This window comes from Anolis sagrei, chromosome 2 (assembly GCF_037176765.1).
Source record: "Anolis sagrei isolate rAnoSag1 chromosome 2, rAnoSag1.mat, whole genome shotgun sequence".
NCBI lineage: Eukaryota > Metazoa > Chordata > Lepidosauria > Squamata > Dactyloidae > Anolis > Anolis sagrei.
In genome coordinates, this window is record NC_090022.1 from 111,950,005 (window position 1) to 111,963,362 (window position 13,358).

The 13,358-nt window shown below is 41.4% G+C and overlaps 1 protein-coding gene across 1 annotated transcript in view; it reads right to left on the reverse strand.

Annotated features, from left to right (window-relative positions):
• Positions 1-556: 556 nt before the first annotated feature.
• NACC1 (nucleus accumbens associated 1) overlaps positions 557-13,358 on the reverse strand; it is a 34,803-nt gene continuing 22,001 nt past the window's right edge. The window contains 4 exon segments of the mRNA XM_067463745.1: positions 557-9,214; positions 9,469-9,566; positions 9,859-9,964; positions 11,596-11,769. Coding sequence (XP_067319846.1) covers positions 8,955-9,214; positions 9,469-9,566; positions 9,859-9,964; positions 11,596-11,769 — 638 coding nt within the window. The 3' untranslated portion in view covers positions 557-8,954.

Sequence of the window (13,358 nt, forward strand, 5' to 3'; positions counted from 1 at the left end):
AAAGCATCTATCTTCCTTTGCTCAGCCTTCCCTATGATCCAGCTCTCACATTGGTAGGTGACTATGGGGAATACCATTGTTTTAACTGTGCAGATTTTCGTGGCCAGTGTGATGTCTCTACTCTTTGCTATTTTATCAAGATTGGACATTGCTCTCCTCCCATGAAGTAAGCGCCTCCTGATTTCCTGACTGCAGTCTGCGTCTGCAGTAATTTTTGCACCTAGAAATACAAAGTCTGTCACGGCCTACACGTTTTCTCCCTCTGTTTCCCGGTTGTCAATCATTCTTGTTGCTATAATCTTGGGTTTTTTTTAATGTTTAGCTGCAACCCAGCTTTTGCGCTTTCTTTTTTCACCTTCCATGTCTGTAATGCTAGTGTATTATAGTAGTTCTGGGCAGTGGAGTCGGATTGTTTGGAAGTGACATTTTCTTCACATGGATAGTTTGCAATATTCCAAGGTTAACAGCTCTGCTTTGAAGTGCACTGTCTCTTCTTTTTTCAATATATGATATATGATTATTCAATCTATCTTAAAAAGGAATACCAGGCACGCAATTGTTACAAACTTTTTTTATTAACATTTCTGAATTCCTTTTTTTAATCTTTACAGTAGTTAATGTGCAATTCTTGATACTCTCAGGTCACAGGAATGAGGGAGTCACAAAATTTTTCTTGGCACTTATAACACAGAACAAATACTGGCATTTTCCAGGGGCCAAAGGGGGGATGGGGGTTCGAGGTAAAAAGCAGGGAGGGGTGCTGAGGGGGCTGGGAGGGGAAAAAGGGAGGATGCTTTTGTTATTTTATTTTAGAGGACTGGTTTTCTTCTCTGGAAGGATCTTACGAGGGGTGGGGGAGGGGAGGGAGGGAGGGGGCTGATACTGGAGTAGCTGCTTGCGTCAGTCAACCCAAAGCGCCTGGAAGGGGGGAAATAGTCCATGCTGCATCTGCACAGAGGTTACATAATCAGGCTTCATTAGTGCTTTTCAGTGTACATTTTTGTCTTTTAAAAAAATCTTTGCTCTAGTTTTATGAAAGAATGAAAGAGAAGAAAAACAAAAGATGACCAAAAAGTGGACAGAACAAAAGAGATAAGACAAAAGGCCTTGGTTTCCTCCTCAAATCTTGAGATAATTTTGATCCCTGGAAGAAAGCCACATCCAAGATGCAAATATGCCACTAAGTAGTATTCCTTGTTTAGTTGGAAGGAACTTCAACTAAGACCATATGAGTCTTAGTCCAGGTGAGCCGCAGTGAGATCTTCTAATCTGGGAGTGGAACTGGGGCATCCCATTTATCCACAGCAACCCTAAAGGATAAAGAGATTCTCCAAACTGATACTGGATTTCCCTAAAGACTTAAAACCCCTGCCACCATTTGCAAGACAAGACATAAGATCAGTTCCATCAATATGGGTCTTTTAGGATGGTTATATGCCAAGCAGCATGTAAGAGCACAGTCCCAAAGTAAGTAATGCAGGCCCTTCTTCAGGGGCTCCTTTGCGTATGTGAATTTGTTTTTGAAATTTAACTTTGGGAGTCTTGCCTTAGAAACGATGGCAGCTTGTACCACTTAACAAGGCAGGATTCTTTCAGTTTCAAGGCTAATGGATGCCTTTGACCAGCTCTAGCACAGCCAAGCCTTTTGGTGGGAAAACCAACCAATGTATGACTCTGTCCTTTTGGGTGGCTGGTGAATGCAGAAAGGGAAGTCCTTAAGGCAATCATGCCAGCAAATACAGCCACATAAACAATGCAAGAGGAAATGCTATGTTATGCTCTAGTGTTGATATAAATACTGACCCTCTTGGCACTAAACCAAAGGCTCTAAAATACGTAATGCCTCTATGATATATAAATACGAGATGGCATATTTTCTCCCACTTAATCCAGCATCTTTCCTTTTCCTTCTTGTATCAATAAGACAAGCACTTCGAGAATCCCTACAGGTTCTTGTCCTAGGTAGGTCACTGTTTTTGTATAATTCCCCTGCTTCCTGTTTTCTCCATTTGCTTAAGATAAGCCAGTGTTCACCTTAAGGTAACAGAACGCCAAAACTGACACGCTGTTAGAGAAACATCCCCAGCTTTTCACATACATCTACCTCTGTTCCTTAAAAAAAAAATCCTCATGAACCCAAAAGTGGCTTTTACGAACAGCCAAAACAGTCTAGAAGTATACGTCTTGTAGGTGATAGAGTAAGGATGGTGTCTGAAAAGCTAACTGGATTCAAAAAGTGGACAAAAGAGGCTGACACATCTTTCATTTAAACAAGGGACCCACTGGGGCTTCCTTTTCCTGATCCAGGTACTTCCATTACAAGAAGACAAACCAAAAATCTCGGATGAACCACCAGAGTTCATCAAAGACGAGAGTAACATAGGAAGTGGCTCTATATATAAAGTCAGACCACTGGTCCATCTAGTTAACTATTATCTATATTGTCTTTCTAGTCCTGTCTGGAGATGATGGGGGCTGAACTTGGGATATTTTGCATGCAAAGGATGTGCTGCAACAATAAACTCTGCATTTTCCTTCAGGCATAGTTACGGCATGCATGCACAACTTGAAGATTATACTGTCTAGTAGTGCACAGACTAGAAATCCATATATAAATCGAATCTCTTGGTAGTGTTGGAAGGTAGGAAAAGAAAAGCCATTAACTCCTGTGCTTGCAGTATCAAGATGCTATAAGATGCCACCATGTGCAGTAAATTGCAAGAAACATGAAAGCAAATAGGCAATGATGAAATAAAGCAGCAATAAATGAACAAAAAGTCAATTTCCTTCAAGTTTCTTCAATGCATTCAAGTATCCTTCCCAAACTGCATCTCAGTTTTGCTACTTGCAACAAGGAAAGGTATTTACTTCAACATAACTGTACTCCCACTTTTATAGCAAAGGAGGAGGGAAGAAAGGAAGAAAGGAGGCAATCAAAGTCACAATAAAGTTAACAAAGTTAAAACAAAGAGCTAGTAGTTTCGTAAGTGTGGGTCTTCCACTGCAACTACATGTGGCAAGCTGCCATAATCACTCCTGGCTCACTGGCATATGTATCTCCGTTGTACACATGGGGGAAAAAGAATATTTGATTGAGGCACATGTTACATTTTTTGGCATGCCCCTTAAAATATAACATAGCGCATAGCTGTCAGAAAGAAAGGAGTGTGGCTGGAAGGCTAAAAAAAAGAAATGGGCAATTCGTTAAGATTTTGGGGGGGGGGGGGGAGATAAGGAATAGTATGAAAAAGCCTAATATGTGACCCAGCAATCTTTCCACAGCTGCAGGTCTAAAAGGACACTTGCTGTTGTTCCAATGACTTTTGCTCAGACAAGAGGTTGGGGTTGGTTGTCCTGCATTTATAAGAAGACACTCCAATTCCACACTTCTTTATTTACCACTGTGAATCTTAAAAAAGTGTTTCTTCCAGCACAAGTTTGGAGGCAAAACTGGTGGAAGTGTGTGCTCACATACACTTGCATGCAAAAAAGGACAGGTTACAACAATCCTAACTCTAATTCTTTCACATTTGCAACTACAAGTGTTGCAGAATCTATCTGGGGAAGATTAGAGATGTGCGAAAAAACCCAGACAAAAACAGCACCCAGGAGATGAATTTTTAAAGGGCTCGGTCTCATTCAGTCAGTCAGCTGGAGTATGGGGGTGGCAGGGAAATCATGCTGAATTTTCCAGGCAGAGGCTGGCCTGGCACCAATGAAGCAAGGTAGGATGACAACTTCTATATGTACTTGTCACTGGCCATGGCTAGGCTTTCCAAGAGTCGAAGCCCAAAGCATTGTGGGAAGGTTCAAACCTCTGTCACAGACAAAAGGCTGGAGTGTCATATTTTTTCCCTAAAGAGCAAAATACCACTAGAAAGGGCTCACTAGAATTAAATTCATGGCAATAGTAACAGCTACAGCTACTACTTCTCATGCTTTCAGATCAGATATTGCATTATAGCAGGCTTATATTTATGAAATAACAAGTCATGGGCACAACATTAAGGGAATCAGTGGGACTGGGGCAGCTTGCTGTTTCTTAACAGCTACAAACCCACATCTCCACTTGCATTAGAGCAGTCAACCTATCCCAGATGAGCAAGGCAGTGCCATGAACATCCAGACCAGTCCCTACCATGATAAAGCACATCTCATTGCTGGTTATGCACATATCTCCCTTGTATTGCAACTGTAAATGGTTCTTCAGGTCTCACATTAATTATTACCTGAACCAGCTGTCCTAAAACTATTTCAGAAATTGGGGAGGAAAATGAGTAGAGAGACAGGCCAATGGACAGACAACACAGTGTTTTGATATCAGTTCCTCTTTAAAGCCATACAGTATCTCTATGACTGAAGAATATTCAGCATCAGTAAATAATGAAATATATCTATTCAAGTTTATTTTCTAGTAAATGTCTGCTTTTAAAAAACAAAGTTTATTTTTCTATTTTTTATATTCTTGAAGGAAAAACGCAAATTAAGGGGACAGTGAAATGATTTAATTATGAAAGTGACTGTATATATATATATAGTAAATAATTCTGACTGAATGGAAAAATAACTATATTCTATTCTCAATGTAAGAATATGTCAAAGAAGGGAGAGAAGATTTGGAAGAAAGCAGAAACGTCATAATGTCTGGAGCTATGTTGAAGTCAACATTTAAGTTTCCACATCTTGCCAAACTGTGATGCATATCTCCCTAGTACAGTGCAAATGCTGATGAAATCACAAGAAGGCATGGTTACTCTGAATCACAGATTTTCATCAACAGAGCCACCAAAACAGTCATTTTTGGAAGAAGAAATTAACAGATATAAAATTCCCTGGAGAAGCCACAGCAATAAAGCCAATGTAATGCTGGCTCAAGTTTGTAATATACATTTGCTTAGACCAGTGGTTCTCTACCTCTGAGTCCCCAGGTGTTTTGACTCACAACTCCCAGAAATCCCAGCCAGTTTACCAGCCGTTAGGATTTTGGGGAGTTGCAGGCCAAAACATCTGGAGACTCACAGGTCAAGAACTACTGGCCTAGAGTAAAGTCAGAAGCCCTCTCTATATCCTAAAGGCACCAGATTCTGCCTGATCTTGGAAGCTAAGAAGATTAATCCTGATTAGTACTTGAATGAGATACCATTAGAAAATATCTGGTGCTGTAGAGTATTTCAGAGGAAGAAACTAGCAAAACCACCTCTGAGTATTTCTTGCCTCTGAAATTCATTGCCATGAGTCATGGGTGACATGAAGGCACAGATAGACACAAAGTCAAATGATGACTGAACTGATTTGTAAAAATAATTCACAGAAAGTGAATTCCTGTGAACCAACTACACTAGTCTCCTGCCACCTGAGCCCTCTGCAAACTGTGTCCTTATTTATATCTCTTCAAACATAGGACATGCATCTGTCTCTGTCTCCCCCCAGTGACAGCCAAAGAAAATGTCATGATTAACATGTGAACACATATTAATGGGGTTTATTCCTGGACAAGTAGTTTAGTGTGGCCTTTTAGTGGTGGAGATTTTTATCCATAGCTCAGGAAGACTAATGTGGGTGGCTATTTGCAAAAGAAGACAACTCTTGCAACTTTTGAGTAGATAAGACAATTTGGATAGCTGTAGCTTGTGATGACATCCAACCATCCTAACAGAAGTAGGGCACTGAACTCCCCGCCAAAAGGAATATTCGACTGAAATTTTCTTTTAGTCCTAAACTTCTAGCATGGCAGTAACTTCAAACAGTAAACATGTAAAAACACAGCAGAGGCATCCAAATAAAAGCAAGTAATATTTTCAAAGGGATGCAAACACGGCAAATGGCATATGAATTATGTTTAATGTCTCATTCCCTACAATGCTAGAAATCTGGGGATTAAAAGAAAAAATCATTTGGGTCAGAATTCTTACTGGATGACAGGACTTCATTTTACTTTCCCTGTATAGCTGTAATAAGATGCACTACGGGAGTTTTTGTGTATCTTGAGAAAGTAAGCTCAAGTCCACAAATGCTTATGTCACATAAAACTATTAAGTGTTTATATTCCCCAAACCTCTTGGTTGTTTTTGCTACAAAACTGAACATGAGTACCAGTACATCCACAGAAAGGATTCATTGTATGTCATTAAAAACCATGAATTAATAAAAGTATTTATTAACAACGAATGAAAGATATCTTCCCCTGATAAAGATGAACTAGCAGCAGCCAGCACTTAACAGAAATAATTTATACTTTTTAATTTCCGAAACAGAAACCCCTCTTGAAATTGGGCTGATCTTGATTCCATTTGCATCAAGGGTACAGACATACGCCACTTCTGGCACTGATATCTCCTCCTCAACAAAATTAACTTATTCTAACTGAATACGCTCAGTTTAGATCAAATCCACAACAGTAGCTTATAAATGATTATAAAATAATTATTTCACAGGAGATAAGGAGGCTTCTTGACAATTATTTTCCTTTTCAAACAAATGAGAAGAATCCAAGTAGAAATTGCCAACTCTCTTTTCTCCGCCATGAATATGTGTGTGTGGAAGAGGCTGTGTGTGGAGGAGACTTGATTTTAGAAGGAGAAACTAGCAAAATCACCCCTGAGTGAGGTGAGGTTTTCCTCGATTTACAGAGGACTTGATGGAAGACACCTGCAATAGTGATTAACATCCTGACTTGAAATGATAAGCCAGCTGGTCTCTATGGTACCACAGTATTTGCTACCCTTTTTGTTGCCAGGAATATAGCACACTGGTGCTTCGGGATTTATTCTGACTGAAATTCAAAGTGTCCATCTATAAACAAATATTTTATTTTCCTCTGTTAAAGGGGTTGTCACTCATTGGCTTTGTTCAAGATCTGAGAGGACAGTTTGGTTTATTCAAAGGGAGGATAATGATGCTTCAAGGCAAAAATAAGCATAAATGTGGAGCAAATCTTTCCAGATATCTGCACTGGTGGTGGAGACAGACAGACAGGGGTTTTGATTTCCAGTAAGAATAACTGGAACCTAGATACTCCTTCCAGGCTTCACATTCTTTCAGCCTTAAGACCAAAACAGGATTTTTCACTCAAGCCCTTACCTTAGTTAAAATGCCACTCAGAAGCCCTGTGGAAGCAGAAATATACAGGGACATGGAGAAAGGCAAAGAGTGTGGTTTCACATTGCAGTTCATTAGCTGCTGGTGGAGATGAGAGCTCTGTCAAGAGCTTTTAAATCTCTTGAGAGAATGCACTCTCTTTTTGTCTCCAAGCTTCCCCCAAACTTCAACTGTCCTTCAACTTCCCCACACATGGAGGAGGTTGTGGTGCTGTCAGGATTAAGGAAGGCGGGCTTTCTCCCTGGGCTTTGCCCTTTCCTTTAGAACCGATTCCCAATTTTTGTGAAGCAGCAGAAAGAACTGCCATTTGCTCCAACAGTGTCTAAAAGTGTAGTCTGGACAGAGGACCACTATTTAGCAGTCATGCTGAAAAAGCACAAGGAGGCAGATCAAGTTGCCTTTCAGTGCCAGCCTCCATAACTGTAAGACTTTGGGCATATATGCTACATATATGCTACAAGACTATGGGCTGGCTGAAAATTGAACTGTTTGTAAACTTGACCCTGTGAAAAAGCTAGCCCTATAAGAATCTGGAAGCCCCATAGCAGTGTTCAAAGAGGAGTGTCGTCTTGCAGCTCCTCTCCCACAATATTTAGGGAGGGATCCATCTTGATCCCTTCAAGGACTGTGCCATTCAAAATACTAAATGGTCACCCTGTCACACTGCTTTGGCCTACAAATTATCACGTTTACACATCAGGCAATCCGAACCTGCAAGGCAAATAAAGGGCTGGCACTCACAACATTATTTTACTAAACAACCCAAAAGCAATTAAAAAAAGGAAATAGCTATTATGACCATTTTTAGATTTTGAACAGGAACTTCCTTTTCTCATTTTAAAGGTTTCTTTTAGTCATTTTTAATAAAAGCAGTAAAATGCTACACAATTGCTGGCTTGTGATAAACCATGCCTAAATAGGGAGACCACACACTCCATGACTATAAAAGTAATTCAAGCACTGTTACAGTCACACTGCAAAAGAAGTGGAGTTATCCCTCAACAATCGTAATGATTAGTATGCCTTAGTTATTGCAACAACAACAACAATCATAATAATTTACAGGTGACTTTCTATTACTTTCATGCTCTGAGAATGGGGAAGGTACATAGGTCCAGGAGGCATGCAAAGCACAGTTGTGTGTCCATGTGTAGAAAGATACTGACAGTGGCAGCAGGAGCAGGACTGCAAGACCTGAGCATCGCTAAGCAAGAGGAGAGAGAAGAGGAGCTGAAGAAGGAAGGAGAGGACGTGGCAGCAGCACTGGGGTTCAATCCCTTTCCTGTTCCGAGTTTCTCATGGCACTAGGATTTTTCCACTCTAATATGGACCTGAGGAAAGACTTGGTGATCAAACCAAGTGAGAGCCCTGTCTGGAGAGAACTAGGTTAGACGAAGGAAGAGGCAGCATTCTGGAACCATACTTCCCTGGATCGTGGCCTTTTTTTCTTTTTCTTTTTTTCTTTTTTGCAAATGGATTTGTTTGCTTTTTAAAAAATCTACTAAAATATATTTCTAAAAACAATGTATAGCATGAGAAGAGAAGGAAGTGGGGATTGGGGAGGGGAGGGTGAGAATGCCAGCCAGAACTGCCAATGCATCAGCAAGGCCTCCCCTCTGAGCTCCGACTCCCTGTGGTGCTGAAGGAAGCAAAGCCCACGTAAGCACATTTGCTTTTGAAAGGAGGCCGCACAAACACTTTCTTTCCCCTTTGTCAAAACAAAAACAAACCAACAACAGAAAAAAAGGAAATGAAATGAAAAAGGTGGAAAACAATCCTACAAAAATCAAATTAGGAAATAAAAACCATCGATTGGAAAAAAAGAAAGAAAGAAAAACAAAGAAAGTGGGCATGTTTTACTGGAGGCCCTCTGCAGAGGTGCCTGCGTCGCCATCGTGGCTGCCCGTCTCAAAGCTGTGCTCCACTCCCATGATGTCTGGCTCCATTTTGCCAGTGTCATTGATGAAGGTCGTATAAGTATCGCCCTCCGCCATCAGTAGTTTCAGTTTGGGGATCCAGCTCTTACGGACGACGCGCCGCGCGTTTGTGCACATGTCAGCAGCAATAGCATTCATCTCGCTTTCCTTGAAGTTTGGAGCAAAGTTCTGGCAATAAACTGAGACAGGAAAAGGATGCAAAGCTGTGACTTGAACCAGTGCAACACCAATGGAGGACAACCCCACACCTCTTTTCTCCTCTAGATTCTCAGTGCCAATCCCTGCCTGGGGGTCTTCTAAAATACCTAGCATAATGGACACTTAGCGAAGTCTACAGCTACAGCATCCACTGTGAGAAAGGACCCATTTTAAAATCTTTACATAACCGTTTGCCCTCCAGCTCCACCCAAGCATCTTTTCAGCACACACTCACACTTCACAGCATGCAGCACCCGACTGTCAAGAGGTTTCCGGCTAGGGTCATTGGTGGAGGAGCGGATTCCAGTGCCGCAACTGTTAGCGAGGGTGTTCCTAGCAAACAATTAAAGAGAAAGAAATCAAAATCTTAACAGACTGGTGATCTCCACCCCTACCCCATTTAAGAGCTTGGTCCATCTCCATCTGAACTAAGTTGAAAACTCAGTTCCTGTCCTGACCCTGGCTGTAGCAGAGCTCTTTAGAAGCTCTGCCTTTAAAATTGAAGATATATATCAGTTCAAAAAAGAAACCAACAAACAAGAAACAGTACAACAAAACAGAACAAGGGGCCAGGGAAGCAGACAGACACAGGACACTTCTCCCAATACATCCCTGGAAAACTCACCGGTCAAAGAAGGATGCTAATAGCCGTCTGAGTAGCACTTTGTGCCTTGTCCCAGCACTGACATGACAATTCATCAGCTGTGCCCGAGTAATGTACACATTGGTACCTAGGCAGAAAAGAGAGGAGAGGGGCAAAGCCTATCATCAAAACATGAAGCTTCCACATTCACTTGTGACCAGTAAGCCATCTAACAAAGTATCACCTTTCCTAAATGCTTTGTGGAAGTGCTAAAACCTCTTGTAGTTATGTGATCCATCCAGTCCTTCTCAGCTTCCAACATCACATGGAAAGTGATGCTAAACATGAGGTCAGTTACCAGACATTAATGGATTCCTCTTGTAAGCCTGACCCTTTCTTGGTAATTTGGTTGTAGAAGTGACCTTGGTGGGGCTGCATATATATAACGACTATTGTACAGATCTTTTGGGCACATGCTTCTAGATGGCAATTTTGGCATTTCAAGGATTAGAAAGCAAAAACAAGTCTGCAAGTAGGGATTGAAGTCTACTGGGTTGGTGGAAGATGGCTCTTGAGCAACCTAAGCATACAGAGGAAATACCATATTTCACCCACTCTCTCACCTTTTTGGGAGGAGTGCAACTATTATACAGTGAATTTTTTTGCAGCTACAGAGCTTCATTTGAGTACTGAGGGAGGCTTCTTGGGGCAGCTGAGGGAAGCCCATAGCTCCAAGGGGTAAGGGTGTAGGGCGCAATTATTGTGTGAGGAACACAGAAAAACAATTTTGCCACCTCAAAAATGGGGATGTGACTATTATGCGATGAAATACAGGAGTTTGGACTGCAACCAAATATCTCAAAAAAGCATATGCTAGCTACTATTAGGTTAGCTCTTTCTAGCACATTTCCCACCTCAGGACTGAGGAACAACCTGTTATAAGTATAACAATCTTGAAATCTCTATTGGGGTAGGGCAAAGAAAAGCCAAAATGTAGATTTACTATCAAGAAATATTTAGAAATGGATTTCCTTTGACACTTCTACCTCTGGCTTATCTGCCAGCAACATTCAAACTGAAAGAATGAGTTCCTCTCCTTTAATTGAAGACATTCATTTCAAGCATAATTTCGTCACAAAGCTTGCTCTCTGCCTAAAGCAGAAGGCACAATCAAACCCCATTCTGCATATTTCAACTGATCCATGATGGCAGAAAATACAGTGGAGCAAACCTGCAAGGGCTGGTAGCTGAACTGCCGGGATAGGGCTGCCCCAAGGGCTAATCAGGCTCTGAAGCCATGGGCACAATTAGTCCTAGGGCCATTGCTAAGCAAGATGACAAGTGCATGCTTTAAGCTTGTGATTCCTTGTGCTCAGTTCGCTCTCTATTGCTTATTTTTAGGGGTGGTGCAAGGATGTGACCAGATTTACCATTTTGTGGGGATGGATGGCATGAGAATCCTAAATTTGAGGGATCTTTAAGAAAAGCTGGCACAGAATAAGCAGACTCCCTAAATTCCAGTATGGTGTAACTAACAATAGGGACTTCCTAGTTTTGGTGCCTGAGCTCAAACACACATGTATTCCCTGAATAACAAGAGCAAAAAACTCCAGTTCATCCAAGTGGGGTGATTCTCCACTGGGAAGTAATTAGGCTGTTGCTGGTTGCAACTAACTCAAAACTATATGCCTCCATACAACACTTGACCATTGCAACTAGTTCCAAACTATATGCCTCCATAAAACACTTGACCATGATTGGCTGAGGCACTTTTCTCACCTATCACAAGTTCCAGTTTCTCAGCTGGATCACCTTCGTCGTACAATTTGGGATGGCATCGATTCCCAATCTGGTTGATTAGCTCAGCGGGCAGCGATGCCAGGTCCTGCCGCACCCGTATCCGGTTGCGAGACTCAGATTGCACCTGGTCTGGCAGAGCTTCCACTTTCTCTGCTGGACAAAGAAGTCAGAAGAGGAAAAGGTTTACAAAAATACAAAGAAAATGGGAGAAAAGGAAGCATGGAATAGAAATGAAAATTGTGGCATCCAAATAAGAAGACATTCTTTCCTTCCTTAAAAGCTTAGAAGTCTGCAACCACACACCCTATAATAATTTTTGAGAAAATTTCTTATATGATAACATACAACTTACAAATGACTCACAGTTAACAGGGTAAGACAACAGGAAGTGAGAGGAATCTACCCCTAGGAAGGGAAATTCACTCCTGCAAGAGTTATTATGGGGAAAAGGTGTCTCCACGGAAGCTTTCTCACCAATCCTTGTTTCCACAACAAGCCACATTTTTCAAAATCCAGTTATCACAGGGACAGAAAGTGAGGTGAAATCTTCTGAACGGGGCACAGATAGCAAAACAAACACCACAGGTGTCTACCTTTCCCTATGCTATCCAAAGTTAAATACAACTTACAAAAATTCAACCTAAGAACAAACCTAAAGAACCTATCTTGTTCATAACTTGGGGACTGCCTGTATACCCACTGGAGTTTTTTTTTCAACAGAAGAGTGAGGAATCCTTGTCATTTTTCTTGCCACTGAATCTAAGTCAGTGATGAGATATTTGTGCCTATTGACTAAAAATGTTTGTTTGTTTGTTTCTGGAAGCTTACCAGGGATAATAGATCATGCTCGGGAACTGGCTTATGGATCATCATTTTGAGAAGCACTGATCTAGGATCAGTTTCAATCTGGCTTCATACTGCTTTGATTGGCCAAATGGACAATCTACACTGGGATCTGGTCAGAAGGGATACCTCCCAGTTAGATCTGTTGGACATCTCAGCCAGTTTCAGTATCATCAGTCATGATACTGTTCTGAATCACTTGTCTCAGATGGGAGATGGAGGCTGATATACTGTTTTATTGATGCCTCCAATTCTTGGCAAGGTCAAAGGGTGGTATGCTGAATAAAGAGTCCTGTCTGCTGCCATGAGAAATATTTTTTGTGTTGTGTGATTTGCCGCACCCAATGTGCTGATGATACACAATTGGGTACCTCCCCTTTCCAACAAAGTCCACTGAAAACATTCTGGTTATCAGTGTCTGATCTTGGACTGGATTTGATGAGGGAAGATGAACTAGAGCTTCATCAACAGAAGACAGAGAGGTTTCTGCTGAAAAGCAGCTCTGGGCATAAAGATTTGGCCTTTGTTGAAGAGAACTGTATTCCTGAAAGTCATTTTTTTTTTGTAGTTTGGCTGAACATGGAGGCCCAGGATTCAGCAGTGGACAGGAGTGTGTTTGTACCCTTAAGGCAAATACGCTAACTATGCCAATACCTGAAAACATCTGACGTGTTGTTTTGTTGCATCCCATTTGGGCTACTGAAACATGTTCTAGCTTGGCCTGGCTTTGAAAAGTGTTTGGAAAATTCGTAATGCTGTGGCGTGACTGTTAACAAGGCCAACTATGTGACTCCCTTCACTGGCTTACCATTTGCATCTGGGTGGAATTCAAGGTGATGGTCATGACCTGTCAAGCCCTATACAACTTGGGACCAGGCCTTGCCTGAGTGTTAAAATAT